General features: G+C 45.6%; 1 protein-coding gene across 1 annotated transcript in view; it reads right to left on the reverse strand.

The window, feature by feature from the left end:
* Window positions 1-20360, reverse strand: part of ttyh1 (tweety family member 1) — a 54804-nt gene that overhangs the window by 9178 nt on the left and 25266 nt on the right. The window contains 9 exon segments of the mRNA XM_083760335.1: window positions 1384-1476; window positions 2411-2431; window positions 2433-2504; window positions 2873-2928; window positions 3523-3598; window positions 10735-10807; window positions 11852-11947; window positions 15503-15852; window positions 17181-17292. Coding sequence (XP_083616461.1) covers window positions 1384-1476; window positions 2411-2431; window positions 2433-2504; window positions 2873-2928; window positions 3523-3598; window positions 10735-10807; window positions 11852-11947; window positions 15503-15852; window positions 17181-17292 — 949 coding nt within the window.

Below are 20360 nucleotides of genomic sequence, written 5' to 3' on the forward strand. Positions count from 1 at the left end.
TCAGGTCAAAATAGGTGATTTTCTGGTATTTTTTCCACGTCATGTCATGAACAACACTATGTAGTCATTACCACATAGAGTCCTTGTGCAGATAATATATAGCCATAACATTAGCTCATTGAAATTCAACAGAAAAGCAGAGTTAGAATCTCAAGAGGGGGAAATTCACCGGATTGTCTGGTTGAGTCATTATTAGGAAATTTGTTGAAAACCCCTGTTTTATCCTATTCTTCCTTAATCTTTGGTTTGGTTCTTGATTCTTACTCGTATAGTCTTACCTGTGCCTCTCCTGTGTTTCATTCTGTGTTGCTGCTATGACGACGCCTGAATTTGACTATAGGGGACCAATATAGTTTTATCTCATGTAAAGCAGCGTGTTTTCTGTATGAGTCATGTGCTGCTGACAGTCAGACAACAGGAGGTTGGCAAATATAGTGACATGGCCATCGGGGTGTTATATAGGTTAATATGTTAATTAATTAAATATTTATACGGTTGTGAAGGAGGAGGAGGTGGTGGTAACTTTAAGTACTAATGCAGCTGGGGGCCAACACGGATATTTTCACAAATTGGTACCACGTAAGGTGACCGTAAATGTTTTGTATTTTTGTATTCCTAGTTGTCTCTAGTTTATATTTTGGCATGATACATCTTCCAATTCAGTAGCTTAATGCCAGTTATTACAAAAATCTTCAACATTTCATTATGCTTTAGGGATAGTTCAGATTTTTTGAACTTAAGCTGTATGAAATACTTGCCATTAATATAGTGGTTGCAACTGTATTAATTGATTGCCAGAGTCCTGTGGTGGGAGTTCTGCTCTGGTTTTGGTGAAATATCAAGTAGTTCCGTCATTTTGTGGGGGGCACTGGGGCCACGCAGTAAAGGTAAATTAATCCACAAAACTAACGTTATTTGTATTGTTGACCTATTTCTAAAATATTAGTGCAACTTTCGTAATTTTTTTACCCCTCTATCACACGGAACTATGTTTTTTTGCGCTAATATTTTAGACATAGGACAACAATACAAATGACGTTCGTTTTGTGGATTAATTTACTTTTACTGCGTGGCCCCAGTGCCCCACACAAAATGACCGGAACTACTTGATATTGATCAAAACCAGAGCAGAACTCCCACCACGGGACTCGGGCAATCAATTAATACAGTTGCAACAACTATATTAATGGCAAGTATTTCATACAACTTAAGTTAAAAAAATCTGAAATATCCCTTTAAGTAGCATGTGACGTGTCAAAGTATGGGGTATTCATGATTCTGAATCCATTCCAAGCATTAGTTTTGCACAAAAAACACTCCTTGGGCTATATTCTGATATATTCAACACGCCAAACAAACATTACAATAAACTCCTACACTTACCTTGTTGAGACCTCGGCAGTTCAACAGCGCCACCAGCTGGTGGAAGTTGCTCTCCGTGGAGTTGAGTATCTGCTGGACCTCCCTGAGAGATTTCTACGTCCACAAAAAAACGTCATTTGCACGGTGAAGAACAGCAGAAGGATGAATTAATAATGAGTGCAATGGGCTATAATGCATACACGACATTTTGGAAAGAACTTGGGCCCGTTCCCTACTTCTTTCACAGGTGTTACCACTGATACTAAATGTGAAGGCTCTGTTCCATTCTGGTCAAACAGAGTCAGGTGCTTCTATTGTGTGTGTGCGTGTGTGTGTGTGTGTGTGTGTGTGTGTGTGTGTGTGTGTGTGTTCAGGTTCAGGTTCAGGTTTATTAGTCACATGCATATCCATACAGGTACAGACATACAATGAAATGCTTGTGCCAGGAGCACTCTTAGCCTTATTACACACAAAAACATCAACCCAACACAACAAGACAACAAATCACCCAAACAACCCCACAACAACAAAAAACCATACAGTGTAACAGTGTACAGTTTAAAAACTGCGTACAGTGCACATGACTACCTACGTCTCGCTTTCATCTCTTCGTTAAGCAACCTGATTGCTTGAGCATAAAAACTATTACTGTGTGTGTGTGTGTGTGTGTGTGCGTGTGCGTGTGCGTGTGCGTGTGCGTGTGCGTGTGCGTGTGTGTGTGTGTGTGTGTGTGTGTGTGTGTGTGTGTGTGTGTGTGTGTGTGTGTTGGCTCACTGGAAACTCTGTGCTACTCCAGTGGGTCTCAAAGTGTCCTTGAGTGAGTTCCAAATGGCCCCGTACAGAACTCTAAGACATTTGTTCCATTTACACTAATTTGAGAACCACTGCACACTAACTGGAACAGAGCCTTAATTAGTATAATCTGTATAACCTATGGAGGAAGTAGGGAAGCGGCCTGGAAGTAGGAAGAGGTATTCTGTGTGCATAATATGGCCCATTGAGTGTGACGGTAACGGTGTACTGTAACTGTAGTGTAGGCCTACTGTACCTCAGCTTTGGGGAACTGTGGGGAGAGCGTTTCTGTCCAGACTTGAGAGTTGCGTGTGCATGTTGGACAGAGCCCTCTGTGACTGGGTCAGCAGCTAGAGGACACAACACAGATTATATTACACTTAAAAGAAACATTTCTTAAAAATAGATTTTTCAAAGTAAAAAATGCTATTTATTTTGTATATAGTCGAATTATACAGTAGCGGTTAAACATAACTGATGCTAAACGTGCTAGCAACCACATAAAAATACATAGCAAACATAAAATAAAGAAAAAGAGAGATGTTTGACGGATTCGGCGCATAATGACAGAAGTAGCTGTCAGGCCGAAACCTTGAGATACCTTTTTAGATGATATTCTAATTAAAGAAATGTCTAATTAAATACTCTCATACAAGTGTCAGCTTAATTAAGGCCCAGATGGCCGTCCTACTCCTACTGTACTGTACTGGTACTGTACCTGTTGGAAGGGGCTGTTCATACGCCTGTTGCAGGTCAAGTAGTAATCCAACACATCTGGATGTAAAACCAAAGCACGAGCAGACAAAGAATTGATCATTTCTTAACAACCCACAAAAGACTTTGAACCCCTTTTGGTGTTTTAAGCTTTATGTTATACTTTAGCTATTGAAAAATAGCAGATCTATAAGCTCATGAACTTGTACAGTAGGTCTGCTATTTTTGAAAAATCGTGAAAATGTTTGAATATATATATTCTTTCAGAGTTTCAGTTTTGTAACTCAAATCTTTGCTTCTGGGGGGTCACTGGAACAACATATTTTCAGATGTGGGTCGGCGGCCAATTACATATAATTTTTGGGGTCCTTGACATGAAATATTGAGAACCACTGATATAGAAAAATGAGGTTTTTCAGAAAAAAATATACATTTCAAAAAGACATTTTCTTTTTATTCGCGTCAGGCCTAATTGGGTTATATTGTGATATCCCCTCCCCTCCCCCCCCCCCCCCCCACACACACACACACACACACACACACACACACACACACTTCAGGGCTGGACTAAAACGACACAGTAAGGCGAGACACTTCACACAACTAGTTTCACTCTCATCAGACGGTATAGATCAGTCTGCTACGCTACGGTACCTGCACTGGTCCCAGAGTTGAAGTGGGTGGAATTGAGAACGAAGGCGTTCGGATCCGAACAGAAGTCACTTAGAGCCTGATGATGAAGAGTGTGTGTGTGTGAGGAAGGGAGGGAGAGAGGGAGGGGGGGGGGGGGAGAGAGAGAGAGAGAGAGAGAGAGAGAGAGAGAGAGAGAGAGAGAGAGAGAGAGAGAGAGAGAAAATTGTTAGACCAGGTGGTACGGAGAGAGACGCATCAAAATGTATGGAATTTTGTTTCACATCGGGGACTGTACAATTTCTGTTTTGGCTCTCGGGGCCGAAAATGTTTACGAGCGATACAAAAATGATGAATAGAACATGAACACTGATTAATTAAAGGTTAGCTTTGGAGTATAGATTGTTGCGTATTGGGAACCCTTTCGCTCTATTGTGACTGTGTAAACAGTTCTCAGTTGTCTCCTGTGTGTCTAGCACAGTGGTTTTCAACCCTTTTTGTATCAAGGTCCATTATTTATTGGGCATTTGAGCCACGGACCTCCATTTGATGACATTTAGACATTGAACTTGGAACATTTCGAACTTTCAAAATAACAAATTATTCTACATTCTCCAATTGTGTAGACTTCTTGTAAATGGTGCCTTTATCCAAGGCGCTTTACATAGACTGTGCCTCAATTCACCCATTCATTCATACACTGATGGCGGCGGAAACCATGCAAGGCACCAACCAGCACATCAGGAGCAATTAGGGGTTCAGTGTCTTGCTCAAGGACACTTCGACACCAACTCTGGGGGAGCCCGGGTTCGAACTGGCAACCTTGCGGTTACCATCCAGCCACTCTACCCCTGAGCCACCGCCGCCACCCCCCCGGTAAATTAAGTAAGGCAGATGTTTAACAATAATGTAACTCTTGAGAGTGTAAAATGAAACCAAATGGACCTGTACGGGTCCATTTGGTTTCATTTTACACTCAAGAGTTAAAGATCTATAGGGGTCCATTTGGTTACCAACTCTCCATCATTTAAAACCACCTGGAACCCCCTCAAGGACCACAGGTGGTCCCCGGACCACTAGTTAACCCATTCTGGACGGGAACCCCTTTTGGTGTTTTAAGCGTTACGTCAAACTTTAGCCATTGAAAAATAGCAGATCTACAAGCTCATAGCGCGCCACCGAGTGGGGCGCTATGAACTTGTAGGTCTGCTATTTTTGAAAAATTGTTAAAATGTGCCTCAAATCTTTCAGAAAATTGTTAAGATTTAGATTTTCTTTTATTTTTACGTCAGGCCTGAACCACTCTCTCTCTCTCGCACTCTCTACACACTGGAAAATCACCGCTGGCCGCACGTACGGTAAAACAACAAATTCCCACTGTTAATGAATGGAATTCAATTCAAACGCACCCGTCGGGGTCAGGAGAGTGGAAAAAAGGAAAGCGATCTTACCGCTGGCACACTGACCAGCTGACACACTTTAGACTGTGCTATGAGCTGCTATCGATCATCCATCCATCCGCTGGCTGGCTGGCTGGCTGACGCATGCCATGGAGAGCTCTAGAGCCCAGCTTATAGACAACACCGCTCTGCAGAGCTCCAAACATCACCGCCGCTGTCTCTCGGACACTCCTGAACCTTCAGCGTTGTTGTTGTGTTGTTTACGATCATGATGTGTATATAGGGCGGCCATAGCTTAGTGGTGGGTGGCTAGAGAGAGGCTGCCTGGTAATCACAAGGTCACCGGTTTGACCCCCCCCCCCCCCAGGCCTCCCCCACTATATATACGTGTTTGTTGAAGGTTCCACACTGAGCCACCATGCAGCTCAGGAGGTTAAGCTGAAACTGAAATTTGCCCTGCGGGATTAATATAGGTCTATACCTTCATCAGCCCGCATAACCTCTGCTCTCCCAATCGGCCCCTTTGTAATCATTATTTTTTTATCTCAGCTTTGCTCGATTTTCATTTTCGTACTAGGCTATCCCGACACTTATGGTTTCCCCCCCCCCCGACTGTTTTGTGCAGTGGAAAAATGAGGCCCTAAAATACACATAGCACACAATCACGGGGCAGCATGAGGTCGCCCCCCGACCACACCAGAAGAGGGAGTGAGAGCCACACACACACACACAGCCCGAGCAGTCAGTCAGGGAACAGAGGACCAGCAGAGGAGGAGGAGAAGGAGGAGGAGGAGGAGGAGGGGAGAGGACAGAAAGCCCAGCCAGGACAGCAGAAATCGGGCAGAGCGAGGGCCTTTACAGCTGGCCCATTGTTCCACTGTCAGTAACCATGGACAGAGCCGCTCTGTTTTGGGGTGCACATGCACACGCACGCACGCACGCACGCACACGCAAACACATGGAGGCCTTGGGACATCTCCCGGCAGCTCCACATGACATAGGACACTTTAAACCCAATTAAGCCCCTAAACCCCGGTGGAGAGACACTTGCTAAACCCCTCAATTATCCCTAAACTTTTTGAATAGTTAAAATAGCCAATCTAGCTTGATACGTGGTGAGCTTGTAGATTGGCTATTTTAACTATTAACAAAAATGTTTTTCAAAATAATAAAAAAGTAGTAGTAGTAGTAATAGAGGCCATGTGTCCTTTTGAACCTTATGTCTAATCACCCACATACAGTACAGTGCCTGCTGCAATGTGGATGAACGTGTTAGCATTTTGAACTTCACGCTTAATCTCAACCTGGTCTTATATTATTTATGTGGAAATCTTGATCTTTTCAATGTTGTTTATTATCACTGAATATCATTGTCTTAACCAGACAATTCTAACGCTTCATATCATTAATGCCATTGCACCTGGAATGACCTATAGCAAACGCATAATGCACAACAGGTGTCCTGGTATAGGAAAATAAATGACGATAATGTACGACAGGGTGTCCCCAGAGAGGAACTATATACACAATACCAAGCAGGGTTGAGTTGAGTTGAGTTGAGTGGAGTCCCCCCCGTCCCCCCTTGCCTCCCTCCAAACTCCATCTCCAAAAACAGTCACCCTTTGCTTCCGAGCCCCATGAGCCAAAACAATACTCCCCTTCAAAACTCTGGTGACCCTTACCAGAGCTATCTGTCCCTTCACTGGCGGGGCGCGTCCCTCGGGGGGCATGCAGGGCTCTTTTGATTGAAGAGGCACAACATCATAATAAGTTCCCTATATCTATCTTCATTGCGTCTCACAAAAAATGGCAGCGTGCCGTGCAGAGCGAGGGAGATGGGTCTCTTGGGGGGAGGGGGAGACCCGTCTTACAGATGAGAAAGGGCGACACACTAGTCGGTCGTGTTATTGGTGTTAGCACTATGTTATGCTTTAGCTATTGAAAAATAGCAGATCTACAAGCTCATAGCGCGCCACCGAGTGGCGCGCTACGAGCTTGTAGGTCTGCTATTTTTGAAAAATCGAAGAACCACTGACATTTTTAGAATCTGATCTCAGGTCGGAATGGAAAACTGTCAGGATGTAGAAGACATTTTTAGAATCTGATCTCAGGTCAGAATGGGTTGAAAGCATCCTTCAGCTTGGCCTCTCGGGCTGAACACGCAATGACGTCCCTGCCGTGCTGCTATACTAGAGTCACGTTAATGGACATTTTGCTTTTACTACCTTTTACTCTGTCTCTGTCACACACCACCACTTAGCCATGCCCCCCCCCCCCCCCCCACACACACACACACCCCACCACCACCAACCCCCCATACCCAACCTTATTCTTTCTAAACCTCTCTCTGTCTCTCTGGCCCCCAGGGGCCCCCTGACGACCTCAACATTAAAGCATGTTCCCTGGACCAGTTGAGAATTTACTCACTCACGCCTTCTCTCCCTCTCTCTCTCTGCCACTCTCTATCCCTCATGTCAGCTCCCCGTTCTTTCTTTCTTTATTTTCTCTCTATTTTCGTTCAGTCCCCTTCTCTTGCTACACGTCCGTCTTTCTCTCATTCAATTCTTTCGTCTCCTTCTGTCTTTTTCTTTCACCCTGTTCATTCATTCACATTCCGTTTCTCTCTCTCTCTCTCTCTCTCTCTCTCTCTCTCTCGCCCCAATTGGGTGTGCAATTTTCTCTCTCTCCTTTACATCGACACACTCTCTCTTTCCATTTTCCACTTTCCTTTTTGTTTTAATTTCTATTCCATTTAACCCTGTCGTCTCTCTCTCTCATTCTCAGCATCTCCCTCTTCCTCTCGTTCCCATTTGCTTGTGTTTTTCTCTCTGTTTCAGCCTCCCCTCTCTCTCTCTCTCTCTCTCTGATGTTGAAGCGAGTTCTCATTTATAGCACTCGAGTCTTATCCTATCTTCCATGTTTGCTTCCTGAAGCCGAACACCCACACACACAACCACAGGCTCTGACGCATCAGTGCACTTTTCGCGTGCTCGCACACACACACACACACACACACACACACACACACACACACACACACACACACACACACACACACACACACACACACACACACACACACACCATCTTTAATCTCTGCCCTATTTTCCTGCCTGTTTGGTGATTTGCCACGACTGCAGAGTTCCCTAGGAGGCAGCTCTTTTCACAGTTTAGCACAATGAGCACATTAACACACACACACACACACACACACACACACACACACACACACACACACACACACACACACACACACACACACACACACACACACACACACACACACACACACACACACACAGTGTGTGTGCTGTGTTCTGGATTCCCGGCATCCCCTTGGCCTGCCATGGAGGGTCAGACCCCTGAAGGTCCCTCTTCCTGCAATCACAGCCAGCCAAAAATCCCCCTGTTTGGTCCCCCCCATTCACTTTCTTTTTGTTGGTGTTATACCCTTCACCCCATCCCCTCATTTCTCTAAGTCCCCCCCTCCCTCCCAGGCTTCCCTTGTTGTCTCTGGAGTTTTTTTTTTGGATTTGGGTGAGAATAGTTTTGCAGTTTAGACTAGAGAGAACTGTCCACCCCAAAAATACTGGTGATGGCTTATACAAAGTAATTAAGGGCATGGCACCCATGGGTACCCTCAACACATGATCCACCCCGTATCGTACACCCTTTACCGCTCACTTAGATCAGGGGTTCTCAATGTTTTTGGCCTGAAATACTTTGGCCATGTTTGAGAGAGAGAGGAGCACGTAGACCTGTACGTGCCCGTCGGCCACCGGCCTACTTGAGAACGATGCAACTTGGGAACCTAATAATACCCGTTGTCAACTTGTCATAGCACCCGTTTTAACCGTCTGTCTGTGTCCCACATGGAGATCTCTGTAGGGCAAACTGACTGACTGTGAAAAGTGGAATGGTTAAGTAGGCTAATCAATTGTCAGGTGTGGGGATTGCCATGGCAATCAATTGGCTGAGGCAGTCTGGAAATTGCACAGGTGAGGGGGATTTAGGCTGATTCGGCCCACTGGCAGAGCCTGGCCCAGAGACTTTTGTGGTGGTTCTGGAGAACCGTGGGTCTGACCGACTCGAGGCCGGGCACTGCACTGCTCGAGGGGGTGTGGAACGTGTGTGTCGAATTTGAAGTCGGTGGGGCGAACGGTTCTCGAGTTACGTGGAATACACACACGCACGCAGACAGAGACGTGGGCGTGGCACATTTATAGTTACTGTAGATGAGTATTAGGGCATTTCTAGAATATGCACCGATATGCAAGATTCATATCATACCATACTTTATAAGCATTTGTGCAAAACCTCAGACACATGTTTATGACTATGAGTCAGACACTAGTCTGAAGACGCTGTCTGTTTGAACTGCTATATTAAGACTGATGCAACATAATGACGCATGATATGATATCTGGAGGGGTCACGCTGACCAGCTACTGGACACTTGTGTGCACTGGTCACTAAAGGTCTCTGACTCAAATAAAGACGAGAAGGACAGCAACATAGGCGCCTTGGGGGGGGGGGGGGGGGGGGTCAGAAGGAGGGGGGTTCAGAAGAGTCTGAATTCCCCCGCATTGACCCACGTTGACAGTATAGTGATTCAACGCGGAATGGAATTCAACGGCCCCAAACCACACCAAATGGTCGCCATGCAACTCCTTGGACCCAAGCAGTTGCATGGCGACCCTTTGGTGTGGTTAGGGCTTAAGACAGCCCACTCCCTCTCCACAAGGTGGTGTGAGTGCAGCAAGGCATTATGGTCATTGTAGTAATCCAGCAGTGAGACCAGTCCAAGAGGAAAATAGCAAGAGGGGCCAACTTTGCTTTACGTCCATTCATTTCCAATGGGAGAGTGAACGTGAACACATTCCTTAACTCCATGGTCACTGAACTAAATAGGCCTACTGGACCCAATCATCACAAGGCACACAATATTTCCAATATATTCCTACTAAAATGGCTTCGTTTAGCGAGACAAATCAGGAGAAAATCGACTTTGTTATCGACATTTCTTTATACCAGCAACAAACTCTCGCGATATTTGAGTCCGGAAGCCTCTCTGTCCATCTGCAATTTGACAGACAACACATAGGGGGCTATATGGCCCCATATTTAAGATTCGCCCATCTTCATACATGGACCATCTTTGGGCCAGTGTCACATGACATCACAGATACCAGGAAAGTGTCTCCCAAACATCATTAACCCATTCTGGACGGGAACCCCTTTTGGTGTTTGAAGCATTATGTTATAGCTATAGAGGGGGTATGCGTGTGACATCATCATCATACCCGGAAGTTATGCAGGAACTGAGTGGCAAAAAACTACTTTCTGGCAAAACATTCGAACAGAAAAGTCCTATTTGATTGCATTAAATGACTTTAAACAATGTTAAATTAACTTTGCCACTCACTTTGCCACTCGATTTGCCATTCACTTTATACAGGCGCATACTCTCTATTGGAAAATAGCAGATCTACAAGCTCATAGTGCGGCACCGAGTAGCACGGTAGGCTACGGGATTGTAGATCTGCAAAAAAGAATTAATCGTGAAAATGTGGTGCAAATCTTGAATCTGAATATATACGTTTTTTAACTCAAATCTTTTCTTCTGGGGGGTCCCATGGAAAAACTAATTTTCAGATGGGGGTCCGCGGCCAAATACAGATAATTCTAAGGGTCCTTGACATAAAAAAGGCCTCTTGTCTAAATGGGTTAAAATAAGGTCTGGTAAGGTAAGGTTGCAAAAGGGGGGGTGAAGTACGTACGTGGCCCTTTAAGTAAAAATTGTGAGTACTTCTTTTCCACCACTATTAATACTCACCACCACGGTGGCCGTCTCCAGACCCAGGGAGCCCCAGCTCAGGAACAGAGCCAGCCATGCCAACACTGTCATCCTGGGGAAAACAGACAGACACACACACACACACACACACACACACACACACACACACACACAAGAGGCCGCTTTGATGTTCCGTCCAATATACCTTGTCTGGTCTGTCTTTTTGTACTCATTCCTAATGTGTGATTTATTCCTGCGCTGAAAGGGAAGTGGATGACGGTAGCAGTGTGTCACAGTCACAGCCATGGGAATTCACACCTGCACAGCCAGGTCATGAATCTTTGGCCCTCATGGCCCTGCATGGCGCGCAGCGCAGCCCCATCATCTCCTTTAGCGCTTTATGCTTTTATTGAGGCAGTTTGACTTTATGGCTGAAGCGGAGTGGATAGTAAAACCCAACGGAGTATAGGAGAGAAGCTCCGGATTATATAATAACGCACCGCTGGGGTTCCCGCTGGTGCGTGCGTGAGTGAGTGAGTGAGTGAGTGAGTGCGTGCGTGCGCGAGTGAGTGAGTGAGTGAGTGAGTGAGTGAGTGAGTGAGTGAGCATGCGTGTGTTTTTAAGTGGTGCAACCACTTCCTTAAGTGACTTTGTGTCTGGGTATAAGCACGAAAACGTGGTTGTTTTTCACCATCTGTGCGCAACCTATAACGCACACACAAACACACATGCACATATTAACTGTATATATGATGCTTTCGGGGGTGCCAGTACATTACAGTGACAGTACAGTACAGTAGAGGGTACAGTAGAGGGACCGGCACACGGTAACTCTGTCATTTCTCAATTGTTTCGGACGCGGGGCGGCTTGCCCCCCCCCCCCCCCCCCCCCCCGGGGACCGCCACACGGAGTTGCACCACTTACTTCACACGGGTGTGATTTTTTGTTACATTTTCATCCCACGATTTTCTAACCCATTTTTTCACCCAGTGTAAATTACAAGTTGTGAGCTCGGTTAGGGTTAAAAGAAAATGTCAGAACATGTTAGAATTGGCATTCGTTCAACCGCCGTCCTAAAATGTTGAAATCCTCACAAGTATTGGTAACAATTGTGTGTGATTGATTATTACTCAGGTGTGAGTGATTATTACTCACAGTATGAGGAGCCAGCGCGCTTGCTTTGCGAGTCCCAGCAGGATGAACAGCATTATGATCAGGTCCAGCAGCAGCAACAGTACATAGGACAGCCACCTACCATGCACGCATGCACGCACACACACACACACACACACGCACACACACACACACACACACACACACACACACACACACAGTGAGTTACATATTTAAAAAAAAGCTATATTTATCCATTAGAAAAGCTAGTTGGAATCCCCTCAGAGAGCCAGATGGGCAGAACGTTAACTTAAGCTTTGCCGTACAACAAGCTACAACAGGGCCGTTCTACAAGCTCATGACGTTGTCACATTGTGACGTGTTGATGTGAGCTTATAGATCAGCTATGCTATTTTTTTAACATTATTTTTAGAAAGAATGAAAGAATAATGACATTGTCCAAAATTATTACACAATCACACGACTAACATTGACCAAGCACATTTCTTTCATGCGAACAACTTCACTGGACAATCCGGTTGCATTTTATGGAACAAATGTCATCCAAATATCAATTATTTAAAATATCACAGTGGTGAGGGAGGAATATCTAATGGCAATGAATAAAAGAGGGAACACGGTCCATGGCATTATTATACTTCAACTAGTATGTGTCGTAAGTGTTTAGAGTGTCAGTATATTTGTATGAGGCATACAGTACACATGTACAGTACACATACAGTACACATGCTTGCTATGCAACCAATGCAGTCATGTTGAGAATTGATGCTCCTCGCTGGTAACTACAGGCCTCTGGTGTAGAAAAGGATGCGACCTACATTTGCAATTTCGTCGCAACCACACATGCCTGACATGATAAATCAAATGTCGCCTTTTGTATAACCACAGTATCACACACTATACTAAGCAATTCTACGAATAAAAAACCAAGGCTTTGACGAGTGAAGTATATAACCAATGAAAGACCTGTAATTGTCTTTCTTTACGGGGTATTATAGAGCGGCGCAGTCCCTCCCCCTTTCAGAACAACGAACGGTCCAGGAAATGAAAACGCAATGCATTTCCCCATAGGCAGTTTTTATTTAATTTATTTAAAGACCTTTTAAGCGTCGTACGAAGCCAACTCTTGTCGTGACAAATCATGACAACACACACAATATTTCGGGCCAAACAAAGAATAGAAGAAAACGGCAGGTTACAACACTTTTTTTGTTGTTTTTCTTCTTTGTAATTATTTGTTTGGTCCAAAATATTGTGCGTGTTGTCATGATTTGTCACGACAAGAGTTGGCTTCGTACGACGCGTAAAAGGTCTTTAAATAAATTAAATAAAAACTGCCTATGGGGAAATGCATTGCGTTTTCATTTCCTGGGCCGTTCGTTGTTCTGAAAGGGGGAGGGACTGCGCCGCTCTATTGTGGTTTGGATTTGGATGAAACCTGCCGTGCACCTCACTCGGACGCTCTGTGTGGTTGAAACCACACGGAGGTAAAGTGAAGACCGTCGTCTTCATTTCCTACCAGAGTCTATCATTTACACGAACGCCTCGTGCATGTATACTTCCTTGATGACCGCCCACTCCCTCACTGAAGATTTGTATCGTAGTTTGTAAATCTGCTATTTTTGAAAAGGCGTGAAAATGTGCACAAATCTTTGAATATATATATATATTTTAAAGCCAACATTTTACACTCAAATCTTAGCTTAATATTTTGAGATGGGGGGGGGGGGGGGGGTCGACGGCCAAATACATTGTACGGGTCCTTGAGATGAGGATGTATATATAGCAGCATGCGTTTTTCAGAAAATAATTGTAGAATGGGCTTCAGGTCTTGATGGGTTAAGGGTCCTTCTGTTAGCCCCTCAAGGGAACCACGAGGGTCCCTGGGCTGGAGTCTGGACCCCACTTTGAGGACCACTGAAATAGAGCAATCTGGGCGGCTCTTGTGATCAAACTGGCTGTTAAATACTGCCTACACTCCGCGGTAGAAAACAGCGGAGAACACATTTGGAGCGACGCCCCTCTGCACTGTAGTAGTTCACTCCCACTCATCTAGCCCCACCCCCTCTGCACTGTAGTTCACTCCCACTCCTCTAGCCCCGCCCCCTCTGCACTGTAGTTCACTCCCACTCCTCTAGCCCCGCCCCCTCTGCACTGTAGTAGTTCACTCCCACTCCTCTAGCCCCGCCCCCTCTGCACTGTAGTTCACTCCCACTCCTCTAGCCCCGCCCCCTCTGCACTGTAGTTCACTCCCACTCCTCTAGCCCCGCCCCCTCTGCACTGTAGTAGTACACTCCTCTAGCCCCGCCCCCTCTGCACTGTAGTTCACTCCCACTCCTCTAGCCCCGCCCCCTCTGCACTGTAGTTCACTCCCACTCATCTAGCCCCGCCCCCTCTGCACTGTAGTTCACTCCCACTCCTAGACCAGGACATGTGGCTCATTTGCCCAGGCTTTTCTTTTTCTTGTGAATGTGGGCCGAGGCTAGTTTGGACTAAGCATTTAATTTAATTTTGTTCTGCAGTATTATTAACTGCTGTATAGCTTGCCCTGCGTTGACTCGCTGGGGTTAATGAGTTGACAACATGTCACTTTGCAACATGTCGATCGTCAGGATTCGATACCCAGCATTTGGCCAAATGATTGGTTGGGTGAAAAAAGGCGCTCTGTCATCTCTCTCCATCTCACCTCCCTCCCTCCCTCCCTTCCCATCTCACTTTCTCTCCCCCTCGCTCTCTCCCTCTCATTGATTAGGCTCAGGTCGGAAGTAACCCCTAACAGCTTAGCTCCCTGAGCGCCCAAAATGACCAGCTATGCACACAGAACAACTCGTCCTATACTTCCAGGCCCCCTTCCCTATATAGAGATAGAGATATACTTTATTAGTCTCCCGAGGAAGAAATTTGTCTTTAGACAAAGGGCCCGCATAAGCGTAGCCCTAGTCCATGTCGCCACAGTGCAGCGCCATATACTTCCTTCACAGGTGTTACCGATGATACAAATAAAGGCTCTGTTCCATTTTAGTGTACAGTTTGTACACACATGGTTCTCATTCCCTGAAGAAGACCTTACAGGTTGAAAACGTTGGGTTTCTGTTCATAAACTTTCAGCATTGTGGCCATGATGAGTGTGCAGCCTTTCTCTTGATTTGAGTTGATCTGCTATTTTCAGCATGCAACCAAATATAAAATGACTTATTCTGGATCTCTTGTCCACTAGTCCCTTCCTAACATTCTAGTCTAGTTATTAGTCTTCTAAATCCTGACAGTTTTCTGAAATACCTCATGTTTCTATATCAGTGGTGCTCAATATTTCATGTCAAGGACCCCAAAAATGATATGTAATCATGGCCGCCGACCGCCAGAAGCAAAGATATGAGTTCAAAACGTTCGCTCTGAAAAGAATATATATTGAAAGATTTGTGCCACATTTTCACGATTTTTCAAAAACAGCAGAACAGCTAAAGCATAACATAATGCTCAAAACACCAAAGGGGGTTCCTGCCCAAAATGGGTTGAGCGACGTAGAAGATGGTATAAGTGAGTCTTCCATGATGTCACAGACAGGCTACACTGTGGTGAAAAGGGCTCCACCCTCCCTCCTCCTTGCAGGGGGGGGGGGGGGGGGGGGGGGAGGGCTCGGGGTTTTGAGCGACGCATATACCGCCGACTCACCTGTAGTCCTCGTTGACCATCAGGGTGTTGGCCGCCCAGCCGGGGGAGAAGGGGCTGGGCATCACCCCGCCTCCGTTGGGCGCCGCCGCGGTGGGCGCCACGGAGGGGGGCACCGGCGTGAGGGCGTTGATGGGAGACGTCGCACTGTCGTTGCCGCCGAAGCCGCCATCCGCGCTGGCGCTGGCCGCGCGGGCCAGGGAGATGGAGGAGAGCAGGCTGACGATGTTGTCGGACAGCCGGCGGCAGTTCCTGGTGGACACCAGGAAGGGCTTGCTGCCCATGAAGAGCTCCTCCATGGTGGCCAGAGGGCCCGACACGGACAGCTGCAGCCCGGAGACGGTGTCTGAAATCTGGGGGAGAGAGAGAGGAGACTCGGTTCACTGTGCATCGACCGCTCATAGTGCTTCAGTTTAAGAAAGTGTTTAATGATAGGGGCAGGTATAAATAAGATTTATCTTCTTCCTGCTCCTTTTCTTTTCTGCTATGGAATATGTAAAAAATAAATAAGTACAAAGTAAAATGAATATAATCATGTAAAAACCATAACTGAAATGAAATAAATAAATATTAAATTAAATAGTATGGTATACCTATAAAGGTATACGACCACGACACGTCACAGAGCTTGTAGATCGGCTATTGCCGCTATTTTGTAAATTTATTGGAAAGAAAGAATATACGTTATCTTCTATTTATTATATACTACTGTACATACTGTACATTCTGTACGTTCAACAAACAAGTGTATTTATTCCCATTACTGCATTACTGTATTGCACTCTGGCTATAGACGCCACTATTCATTTCATTGTCAAAGTATTTGTATATGCTATGTGCAGTGACAATAAATTGAATCTAATCTAATCTAAAAAAATATATATAAAAAAATGATTAAAAAGTGTCAGTGGTTTCTTTGTTCAGTCGAGTTGTTTGTCATATCTGCCCCGTGCAATTTGTGATTACGAAGTGTATATATATATGAAAGGCAAACGGAAATACAAATTGTTCCGACGCTTGATTCAAAAGACACTCAATCGTTCATCGGAATTATTTGCGTGACAATTAATCAGACCAGTGTGTGTCCAGTGGAAACCTCACTCAGAATGGGTTAATCGTCAACTTGAACCATGTGATCGTGACAGCGCTATAATGTTATGACAACTGGATGTACCGTCCCCAAGGGATCCATACAGGGCTGTATTTACCATTTACAGTATCTCTATGTATTGATGAATGAAGACATGAGCTGTACTCTATTGTCAGTCTGTACAGGAAACATGATGACACACATCACTGTCTGACCACAGGAATGCACAGTGGATCCATAAACCAATACTTCACTGTGTGTGTGTGTGTGTGTGTGTGTGTGTGTGTGTGTGTGTGTGTGTGTTAATGACACACGTACAAGAGCGAGCAATGTGCATGCATATACATACTGTACACAGAACACAGTCAGTTATGTATACATACATACATACATACACACACACGCACGCACGTACGCACGCACGCACGCTGAACACAATGCTTACACACACACATTACTTGCACACATGCACAAATCCAAACTCTGTGTGCGCAGACACACGCATACATACACATGCACATTGCACACACCAGATCATGCGTCTGTGCGTGCGTGCGTGCGTGCGTGTGCGTGAGACGTTATAGGTCTCACCAGCAGATCGATGGAAGCCAGCGTATAATTGGCTGTGAGGAGCGACGAGGTCAGCTGATACATCCCATCATTAGCCTCGCTGTTGCCATAGAAACCAACACCTATGGCAACACTGCAAAGACATGAGAGAGAGACAGAGAGACACAGAGAGACACAGAGAGAGAGAGAGAGAGACAGAGAGAGAGGGGGTGGGAGAGAGACAGAGAGACAGAGAGAGACAGAGAGAGAGAGAGAGAGGGGGTGGGAGAGAGAGAGAGAGACAGAGAGAGACAGAGAGAGAGAGCGAGAGGGGGTGGGAGAGAGACAGAGAGACAGAGAGAGACAGAGAGAGAGAGAGAGAGAGAGAGAGAGGGGGTGGGAGAGAGAGTAGTGAAAGATGAGACAGGAGAAGCATAAAGGTGATGATTTATTCAGTGTGTGTATGTACTGTACATAAAATGAATGTTATATGTACATTCAGATAAGAGGGTCTACTGTTTCCAGTAGTTTGGGGTCACGGGGAGAGACTTTTCTCTTTTTGGGTCTCGAGCTAAAATAAAGTTAGCGAACCACTGCTTTCGGATGTTCGAGGTGGTCCCCGGCAAAATGAGCTTGTAGATCTGCTATATTTTCAACAAACAAAAAGAAACCAAAAGAAAAACACACATTTTGAAAATATTTTGACTTATGGGGGGTCTCTGCTGCTGGCACACAGTCCTTTCAGATGGGTGTGTGTGTGTGTGGAGGGGGGGTGGTGGGGTCCTTCCTTGACGTGAAAACGGTTTGATAATCACTGAGATATAGAGCTATAGGGGCGACGACGTGAGAGAGGATGTGCATGCATCCAGCGGGCGAACGAGCGAACCAACAGCCAAGCTCATCAGCGAAGGTATAGGAGCCAATGAAAAGGAGGGAGGGGGGGGGGGGGTTTCCCGCCTCCGACGGACATGGAAGCGGGGCGGAGGTTAAAACGTTCACATACGTAACCTCATTATATTTACACACATCTCTCTCTTTCCTCTTTATTCACAATATTCAGATTAAGGACCTCTCGGACTGCAGCCAGATGTTCGCCATGCAAATCCCCCCTCGGTACGTCCCCCCCTCCCTCGGAGCGGGATGGAAGTGGTACGACCCAATCTCCCACAAAGTATGTGACCCAGATTATAGACGGCAGAGGGGGAAAAGCGAGGTGTGTGTGTGTGTGTGTGTGTGTGTGTGTGTGTGTGTGTGTGTGTGTGTGTGTGTGTGTGTGCTAGCGCATCCATGCCTCTGCACGGTTCCTGGCTTTCAGGAGTTGCAGAGCTGCCTAATGTATACAATCCATAATGACTGCATGTGCTGTGGCTGCATTACACACACACACACACACACACACACACACACACACACACACACACACTGTGGGGGGGCTGCGTATTCCCCCTGTCCGTATAGGAATGCGTACAGTGACAAATATCACCCTCCCTGGCCAACTCCCACCAACACAGGACCAGTTGTGTTGGTATGGACGCTCGACAAAGCCCAACAGACAGTGCCACAGTGGATTTCCACTGACCACAGCCTCTGCGGTCGGTGGTCAGACACTTTTACCACTGCACCCTATAACCCCCAATGCCTGAGTGCCAAGCGTCAAGGCATCGGGTTGCATTTCTATAGTAGTATATTTGTAATGTACTTATAATCAAAAGAGCGGAGTCACATCAACATAACACAGGGTCTGAGTTGTAACAAAAAAAGAAAAACGATGGGGGACATTTTCTTCATGACTTGGACTGAGGTCGATTAAAAAAAAGGCTTCTAAATCCCAAAATTTTTCTGAAAAACCTATGTTTCTATGTCAGTGGTGCTCAACCTTTTTCATGTCAAGGAAAATGTTCGCTCTGAAATATAAATTCAATGATTTAGGCCACATTTTAACGATTTTTCAAAAATAGCAGACCTACAAGCTCGTAGATCTGCTATTTTTCAATAGCTAAAGTATAACATAATGCTTGAAACACCAACAGGGGTTCCCGCCCCAAAATGGGTTAAGCCCTTAAAAGATTTATGTAAATGGCAGGCATTAGAATTTGACAACTCCGTTTACCACTTATGAATGATGAATGACGCACAACGGAATCAGATCAAGTACTCTCATCTCTCGTCATTGCAACGTGAAAACGTGTGAATGGATTTGAAAACAACAACACACACGGACACATGTATAATGGCCAAGTGTTGAAGCCAGCAAGCTGTTAAAAGTGAACCGCTGTGCTATTGTGGCTCGCAGTTATGATAAAGCAAGACGGTATCGCCTTGCAAGTCAAGATCGCATCTTGTCCTGATTATTGAGAACATCAAGCGGCATGGAGGATGAATGGACTGGAAACGGAAATATAATAACAGACAGGGCTGAAGTCTTAATGCCACTAGCCTGCGGTTACACATTTGCAATTTGACATATCGATTTACAGTTCTGGAAGTTCCTGTCGACCGACGGACCAGGGGAATCCGCTTAGTCACTCTGCCCGCACCGACTGTGCAAAGAAGAAAAACAGCTGTTTTTTTTCTTCTTTCTAATTATTTGTTCTGCCCCAAATGTTTTGTTTGTTGTCATGATTTGTCACGACAAGAGTTGGCTTTGTACGAGGCTTAAAAGGTCTTTAAATAAATACCTTTTGAAAAGTCTATGAAAATAGAATCATTTCCTGGGCCCTGGTAGGGGGCGGGACTGCGACGCTCTATAGCGGAGCCCCGGACCAGACATTGAGAAACAGTGGCCTTGTAAAGCACATCATGCTGCTGTTGTGGACAGACAGACAGACGTCAAGTGGCGTTCCTTCGCATATAGTCGGACTGGAGGCTCAGTGACCTGAATGCATGACTGCTCACCCCATCTGCTATGACCCCTCAGAGAGTGAATGACCCCACCACCACCCACACACTCTCTCTCACACACACACACACACACACACACACACACACACACACACACACACACACACACACACACACACACACACACACACACACACACACACACACACACACACACACACACACACACACAGACACACACACACACACACACACACACACACACACACACACCATTTCCCTGTCAACTCATGTCATGGACCATGTGGTCGGTGACACATTGTGACCATTAGCAGTCATCTGGTCTTGTGACAGTGTGTCACTCACACACACGCAAACACA

Source organism: Protomyctophum parallelum (genome assembly GCF_964188405.1).
Source record: "Protomyctophum parallelum genome assembly, chromosome: 3".
Taxonomy (NCBI): domain Eukaryota; kingdom Metazoa; phylum Chordata; class Actinopteri; order Myctophiformes; family Myctophidae; genus Protomyctophum; species Protomyctophum parallelum.